General features: G+C 48.9%; 1 protein-coding gene across 2 annotated transcripts; it reads left to right on the top strand.

Annotated features, from left to right (window-relative positions):
- The first annotated feature begins 4,573 nt into the window (after positions 1 to 4,573).
- Positions 4,574 to 8,826, top strand: LOC309622865 (uncharacterized protein). Of its 2 annotated transcripts, XR_014241165.1 has the most exons (3): positions 4,574 to 5,078; positions 6,066 to 6,801; positions 7,789 to 8,826. XR_014241165.1 is itself a non-coding variant. In XM_082379152.1 (2 exons), the coding sequence occupies exons 1-2, from the start codon at positions 4,825 to 4,827 to the stop codon at positions 6,694 to 6,696; spliced, it is 885 nt and encodes a 294-aa protein (XP_082235278.1). In that variant the 5' UTR covers positions 4,574 to 4,824; the 3' UTR covers positions 6,697 to 6,826. The 2 variants fall into 2 exon arrangements, 1 of the variants encoding a protein (XP_082235278.1); XM_082379152.1 differs by lacking the exon at positions 7,789 to 8,826 and having other exon boundaries at positions 6,066 to 6,826.
- The last annotated feature ends 277 nt before the right edge of the window (positions 8,827 to 9,103 follow it).

Genomic DNA, 9,103 nt, shown 5'->3' with positions numbered 1-9,103 from the left:
ACATGGCCGATGGCACTCTCATTGTGGATCGGAACATGGAACTCATACGGCAGATGGAACTCTCATTGTGGAACGGAACATGGAACACAGCGGGTGGAACTCCCAATATAGAACAGAACATGGAACACAGTGGTTGGAAATCCCATGATAAAACGGAACATGGAACACAGCGGGTGGAACTCCAATTGTGGAACGGAACATGGAACACGGCAGATGGAACTCTTATCGTGGAATGGAATGTGGAACACACACGGTGGATGGAGCTCTCATTGTGGAACGGAACATGGAACAGACTGGATGGAACTATCATTGTGATACAGAACATAGAACACACACGGTGGATGGAACTCTCATTTTGGAACGGAACATGGAACACAGCAGATGGAACTCTCATTGTGGAAATCAAAATGGAACACACACGGCGGATGGAACTCACATAGTGGAATGGAACGTGGCCGATGGCACTCTCATTTTGGATCGGAATATGGAACTCACACGGCGGATGGAAGTCTCATTGTGGAATGGAACATGGCACACACACGGCAGATGGAACTCTCATTGTGGAATGGAGCATGGAATACGGTGGATGGAACTCTCATTGTGGAAAGGAACAGTGAACATGGCGGAAGGAACTCACATTGTGGAATGGAACATGGAACACACATGGCGGATGGAACTCTCATTGTGGAACGGAACATGGAACACACATGGCAGATGGAACTCTCATTGTGGAATGGAACATGAAACACGGTGGAAGGAACTCACATTGTGGAAAGGAACATTGAACATGGCGGATGAAACAATCATTGTGGAAACTAACATGGAACACAAACGGCGGATGGAACTCTCATTGTGGAACGGAACATGGAACACACATGGCAGATGGAACTCTCATTGTGGAATGGAACATGAAACACGGTGGAAGGAACTCACATTGTGGAAAGGAACATTGAACATGGCGGATGAAACAATCATTGTGGAAACTAACATGGAACACAAATGGCGGATGGAACTCTCATTGTGGAATGGAACATGGAACACGACAGCTGGAACTCTCATTTTGGAATGGAATATGGAACACACACGGCGGATGGAACTCTCATTGGGGAACGGAAAATGGAACACACATGGCGGATGGAATTCTCATTGTGGAACGGAACATGGAACATGGCGGATGGAACTCTCATTGTGGAAAGGAACATTGAACATGGCGGATGAAACAATGATTGTGGAAACTAACATGGAACACACACGGCGGATGGAACTCTCACTGTGGAATGGAACATGGAACACGGCGGGTGGAACTCTCATTGTGGAACGGAACAAGGAACATGGTGGGGGGAACTCTCATTGTGGAATGGAACATGGAACAAGGTGGGTGGAATTCTCATTGTGGAAAGGAATGTGGAACAAGGTGGGTGAAACTCCCATAATAGAACGGAACATGGAACACGGGGGGTGGACCTCCCATAATAGAACAGAACATGGAAAACGGCAGGTGGAATTCCCATTATGGAAGGAAACATGGAACACGGCGGATGGAACTCCCATTGTGGAACGGAAAATGGAACACTGCGGGTGGAACTCTCATTGTGGAACGGAACATGGAACACGGGGGATGGAACTCTCATTGTGGAACCAAACATGGAACACGGCGGATGGAACTCTCATTTTGGAATACAACATGGAACACTGCGGGTGGTACTCTCATTGTGGAACGGAACATGGAACACGGCGAGGGGAACTCTCATTGTGGAATGGAACATGGAACACGGCAGGTGGAACTCTCATTGTGGAATGGAACATGGAACACGGCGGGTGGAACTCTCATTGTGGAACGCAAAATGGAACACTGCGGGTGGTACTCTCATTGTGGAATGGAACACGCAACAAACACGGTGGATGGAATTCTCATTGTGAAACGGAACATGGAACATGGCGGATGGAACACCCATTGTGGAGCAGAACATGGAACATGGCGGGTGGAACTCTCATTGTGGAATGGAACATGGAACACAGTGGGTGGAACTTGCATTGTGCAACGCAATATGGAACACAGCGGGTGGTACTCTCATTGTGGAACGGAACATGGAACACGGCGGGTGGAACTCTCATTGTGGAACGAAACATGGAACACGGCGGGGGGAAGTCTAATTGTGGCACGAAACATGGAACACGGGGGGTGGAACTCCCATAATAGAACGGAACATGGAAAACGGTGGGTGGAACTCCCATTATGGAAGGAAACATGGAACACGGCGGATGGAACACCCATTGTAGAATGGAACATGGAACACAGCGGGTGGAACTCTCATTGTGAAATGAAGCATGAAAAACAGCGGGTAGAACTCTCATTGTGCAACACAATATGGAACATGGCAGGTGGTACTCTCATTGTGGAACAGAACATGCAACACGGTGGGTGGAACTCTCATTGTGCAATGTAACTTGGAACACGGCGGGTGGAATTCTCATTCTGGAACGGAACATGGAACAAGCTGGGTGAATTTCCTGTACTAGAACAGATCATGCAACACGGCGGGTGAAAATCCCATAATAGAACGGAACATGGCCACGGCGGGTGGAACTCCCAGTATGGAACGGAACATGGAACACAGCAGATGGAATTCCTATTGGGGAATGAAATATGGAACACAATGGACGGAACACCTATTGTGGAACGGAACATGGAACACGGCGGGTGGAGCTCTCATTGTGGAAACGAACATGGAACATGGCGGATGGAACTCTCATTGTGGAACGCAACATGGAACACTGCGGGTGGTACTCTCCTTGTGGAATGGAACATGGAACACGGCGAGGGGAACTCTCATTGTAGAACGGAACATGGAACACGATAGGTGGAACTCTCATTGTGGAACGGAACACGGAACACGGTGGGTGGAACACCCATAATAGAACGGAACATGGCACACGGTGGGTGGAACTCCCATAATATAACGGAACATGGAACTCACACGGCAGATGTAACTCTCATTGTGGATGGAACATGGAACTCTCAAGGCAGATGGAAATCTCATTGTAGAACAGATCATGGAACACGGCCGAAGGAACTCTCATTGTGGAAAGGAACATAGAACACGGCGGATGAAACGATCATTGTGGAAAGAAATATGGAACACAGCGGATGGAACTCTCGTTGTGGAACAGAACATGGAACACGACGGATGGAAGTCTCATTGTAGACAAGAACATGGAACATGGCGTGTGGAACTCTCATTGTAGAAGAGAACATGGAACACAGCGGGTGGAACTCTCATTGTGGAATGGAAAATGAAACACGGCGTGTGGAACTCTATTTCCAAAACAGAACATTGAACACGGCAGGTGGAACTCTCATTGCGGAACGGAACATGGAACACGGTGGGTGGAACTCTCATTGTGGAACGGAACATGGAACAAGATGGGTGAAACTCCCATAATAAAACAGAACATGGAACACGGTGGGTGGAACTCCCAAAATACAACAGAATATGGAACACGGCGGGTGGAACTCCCATTGCGGGACGGAACATGGAACATGGCAGGTGGAATTGTCACTGTGGAACAGAACATGGAACACGGCAGGAGGAACTCCCATTGTGGAACGGAACATGCAACACGGTGGGTGAAACACTCATTGCTGAACGGAACATGGAACATGGCGGGTGGAACTCTCATTGTGGAAAGGAACATGGAAAACGGCGGGTGGATCTCTCATTGTGGAACGGACATGGAACAAGGCAGGTGGAATTCTCATTGTGGAACAGAATATGGAACAAGGTGGGTGAAACTCCCATGATAGAACGGAACATGGAACACGGCGGGTGAAACTCCCATAATAGAACAGAACATGGAACACGGCGGGTGGAACTCCCATTATGGAAGGAAACAGGGAACACGGCGGGTGGAACTCCCACTGTGGAACGGAACATGGAACATGGCAGGTGGAACTCTCAGTGTGGAACGGAACATGGAACACAGCGGGTGGAACTCTCATTGTGGAACAGAACATGGAACACGGCGGGTGAAACTCTCATTGTGGAAGGGAACATGGAACACGGCGGGTGGAACTCACATTATGGAACGGAACATGGAACACGGCGGGTGGAATTCTCATTGTGGAACGGAACATGGAAAAGCTGGGTGAATTTCCTATAATAGAACGAAACATGAAACACAGCAGGTGAAAATCCCATAATAGAACAGAACATGGACACGCCTAGTGGAACTCCCATTATGGAACGGAACGTGGAACATTGACGGGTGGCATTCCCATTCTGGAACGGAAAAAGGAACACAGCAGGTGGAACTCCCATTCTGGAAAGGAACATGGAACACGGCAGGTGGAACTCTCATTGTGGAACGGAACATGGAACATGACGGCAGGAACTCCCATGGTGGAACGGAACATGGAACACGGCGGGTGGTACTCTCATCGTGGAACGGGACATGGAACACGGCGGGTGGCACTCCCATTGTGGAAAAAATCATGGAACACAACAGATGGAACTCCCATTGCGGGACGGGACATGGAACACAGTGGATGGAACTCCCATTGTAGAACGGAACATGGAATACGACCGATGGAACTCTCACTGTGGAATGGAACATGGAACACACAAGGCAGATGGAACTCTCATTGTGGAATGGAAAATGGAACACACACGGCAGATGTAACTCTCATTGTGGAACACAACATGGAACACACACGTCGTATGGAACCCTCTTTGTGTAACGGAACACAGAACATGGTGGGTGGAACCCTCATTGTGGAACGGAACATGGAACACGGCAGGTGGAACTCTCATTTTGGAAGGAAACATGGAACACAGCAGGTGGAACTCTCATTGTGGAATGGAAAATGAAACACGGCGTATGGAACTCTATTTCCAGAACGGTACATTGAACACGGCAGGTGGAACTCTCATTGCAGAACAGAACATGGAACACGGCGGGTGGAACTCTCATTGTGGAACGGAACTTGGAACACAGCAGAGGGAACTGCTATTGGAGAACGGAATATGGAACAGAATGGACGGAACACCCATTGTGGAACGGAACATGGAACACGCCGGGTGGAACTCTCATTGTGGAACGGAACATGGAACACGGGAGAAGGAACTCTCATTGTTCAACGGATAATGGAACACAGCGGATGGAACTCTCATTGTGGAATGGAACATGGAACACGGTGAGGGGAACTCTCATTGTGGAACGGAAAATGGAACACGGCAGGTGGAACTCTCATTGTGGAATGGAACATGGAACACGGCAGGTGGAACTCTCATTGTGGAATGGAACATGGAACACAGCAGGTGGAACTCTCATTGTGGAATGGAACATGGAACACGGTGGGTGGAACTCTCATTGTGGAACAGAACATGGAACATGGTGGATGGAAGTCTCATAGTGGAACACAACATGGAACACAGCGGATGGAACTCTAATAGTGGACCGGAACATGGAACATGGCAGATGGAACTCTTATTGTGGATCAGAACATAGAACATGGGAGATGGAAATCTCATGGAGTAACGGAACATGAAACACACACGGCGGATGGAACTCTCATTGTGCAATGGAGCATGCACACGGGGGATGGAACTCTCATTGTGAAACGGAACATGGAACAAACACGGCGGATGGAATTCTCATTGTGGAACGGAACATGGAACAAACATGGAGGATGGAACTCTCATTATGAAACGCAACATGGAACACGACGGATGGAACTCTCATTGTGGAATGGAATATAGAACACAGCAGAGGGAACTCTCATTGTGGAACGGAACATGGAACACGGCAGATGGAAATCGCACTGTGGAAAGCAACATGGAACACACACGGCGGATGGAAATCGCATTGTGGAAAGCAACATGGAACACACACGGCGGATGGAACTCTCACTGTGGGACGGAACATGGAACACACACGGCGGATGGAACTCTCATTGTGGAACGGAACATGGAGCACGAAAGATGGAACTCTCATTGTGGAATGGAATATGGAACACACACGGCAGATGTAACTCACATTGTGGAACGGAACATGGAACACGGCAGATGGAACTCCTATTGTGGAACGGAACATGCAACAAACACAGTGGATGGAATTCTCATTGTGGAACGGAACATGGAACATGGTGGATGGAACACCCATTGTGGAACAGATCATGGAACACGGCGGGTGGAACTCTCATTGTGGAATGGAACATGGAACACGAAGGGTGGAACTCACATTGTGCAACGCAATATGGAACATGGAGGGTGGTACTCTCATTGTGGAACGGAACACGGAACACGTCGGGTGGAACTCTCATCGTGGAACGAAACATGGAACACGGCGGGTGGAACTCTCATTGTGGAACGGAATATGGAACATGGCGGGTGGAACTCTCATTGTGGAACTGAACATGGAACATGGCGGATGGAACTCTCATTGTGGAATGCAACATGGAACACTGCGGGTGGTACTCTCATTGTGGAACGGGACATGGAACACGGCGGGTGGCACTCCCATTGTGGAACAAATCTTGGAACACGACAGATGGAACGCCCATTGCGGAACGGAACATGGAACACAGCGGATGGAACTCCCACTGTGGAACGGAACATGGAATACGGCAGATGGAACTCTCATTGTGGAATGGAACATGGAACACACAAGGTGGATGGAACTCTCATTGTGGAATGAAAAATGGAACACACACGGCAGATGTAACTCTCATTGTGGAACACAACATGGAACACACACGGCGTTTGGAACCCACTTTGTGTAACGGAACATGGAACACTGTGGGTGAAACCCTCATTGTGGAATGGAACATGGACACGGCGGGTGGAACTCTCATTGTGGAAGGGAACATGAAACAAGTTGGGTGAATTTCCTATAATAGAACGGAACATGCAACTCGGCGGGTAGAAATCCCATATTAGAACGGAACATGGACACGGCGGGTGGAACTCCCATTGTGGAATGGAACATGAAACACAAACGGAGGATGGACCTCTCATTGTGGGACGGAACATGGAACACAACGGAGGGAACTCTCATTGTGGAACGGAACATGGAACACACACGGAGAATGGAACTCTCATTGTGGAACGGAACATGGAACACGGCAGATGGAACTCGCATTGTGGAGCGGAACATGGAACACGGCAGATGGAACTCGCATTGTGGAAAGCAACATGGAGCACACACGGCGGATGGAACTCTCACTGTGGGACGGAACATGGAATACACACGGCGGATGGAACTCTCATTGTGGAACGGAACATGGAACATGGCGGATGGAACTCTCATTATGGAAAGGAACATTGAACATGGCGGATGAAACAATCATTGTGGAAACTAACATGGAACACACACGGCGGATGGAACTCTCATTGTGGAACGGAACATGGAACACGACAGATGGAACTCTCATTGTGGAACGGAATATGGAACACACACGCCAGACGGAACTCCTATTGTGGAACAGAACATGCAACAAACACGGTGGATGGAATTCTCATTGTGGAACGAAACATGGAACATGGTGGATGGAACACCCATTGTGGAGCAGAACATGGAACACGGCGGGTGGAACTCTCATTGTGGAATAGGAACATGGAACACGAAGGGTGGAACTCGCATTGTGCAATGCAATATGGAACACGGCGGGTGGTACTCTCATTGTGGAACGGAACATGGATCACGGCGGGTGGAACTCTCATTGTGAAATGGAACATGGAACACGGCGGGTGGAACTCGCATTGTGCAATGCAATATGGAACACGGCAGGTGGTCCTCTCATTGTGGAACGGAACATGCAACACGGTGGGTGGAACTCTCATTGTGGAACGGAACATGGAACATGGCAGGTGGAACTCTCATTGTGGAACGGAACATGGAACACTGCGGGTGGTACTCTCATTGTGGAATGGGACATGGAATACGGCGGGTGGCACTCCCATTGTGGAACAAATCATGGAACACGACAGATGGAACGCCCATTGCGGAACGGAACATGGAACACAGTGGATGGAACTCCCATTGTGGAACGGAACATGGAATATGGCCAATGGAACTCTCATTGTGGAATGGAACATGCAACACACAAGGCGGATGGAACTCTCATTGTGGAATGAGAAATGGAACACACACGGCAGATGTAACTCTCATTGTGGAACACAACATGGAACACACACGGCATTTGGAACCCACTTTGTGTAACAGAACACAGAACACTGTGGGTGGAACCCTCATTGTGGAACAGAACATGGAACATGGCGGGTGGAACTCTCATTTTGGAAGGAAACATGGAACACAGCGGGTGGAACTCTCATTGTGGAAGGGAACATGAAACAAGCTGGGTGAATTTCCTATAATAGAACGGAACATGCAACTCGGCAGGTGGAAATCCCATATTAGAACGGAACATGGACACGGCGGGTGGAACTCCCATTGTGGAATGGAACATGGAACACGGCGGATGGAACTCCCATTGTGAAAAAGAACCTGGAACACAGCAGATGGAACTCCCATTCTGGAACGGAACATGGAACATGGCGGGTGGAACTCCCATTGTGGAACAGAACATGGAACATGGCTGGTGGAACTCTCATTGTGGAACGGAACATGGAACACGGCGGGTGGAATTCTCATTGTGGAACGGAAAATGGAACATGGCTGGTGGAACTCTCATTGTGGAACGCAAAATGGAACACCGCGGGTGGTACTCTCATTGTGGAACGGAACATGCAACAAACACGGTGGATGGAATTCTCATTATGGAACGGAACATGGAACACGGCGGGTGGAACTCTCATTGTGGAACGAAACATGGAACATGGCAGGGGGAACTCTAATTGTGGCACGCAACATGGAACACGGGGGGTGGAACTCCCATAATAGAACGGAACATGGGAAACGGCGGGTGGAACTCCCATTATGGAAGGAAACAAGGAACACGGTGGATGGAACTCTCATTGTGAAATGGAACACGGAAAACGGCGGGTGGAACTCTCATTGTGCAATGCAATATGGAACACGGCGGGTGGAACTCTCATTTTGGAAGGAAACATGGAACACGGCGGGTGGAACTCTCATTGTGGAA

Source organism: Balaenoptera borealis (assembly GCF_965194805.1).
Source record: "Balaenoptera borealis genome assembly, chromosome: 2".
Taxonomy (NCBI): Eukaryota; Metazoa; Chordata; class Mammalia; order Artiodactyla; family Balaenopteridae; genus Balaenoptera; species Balaenoptera borealis.
This window is presented reverse-complemented; position numbering and strand designations above follow the sequence as displayed.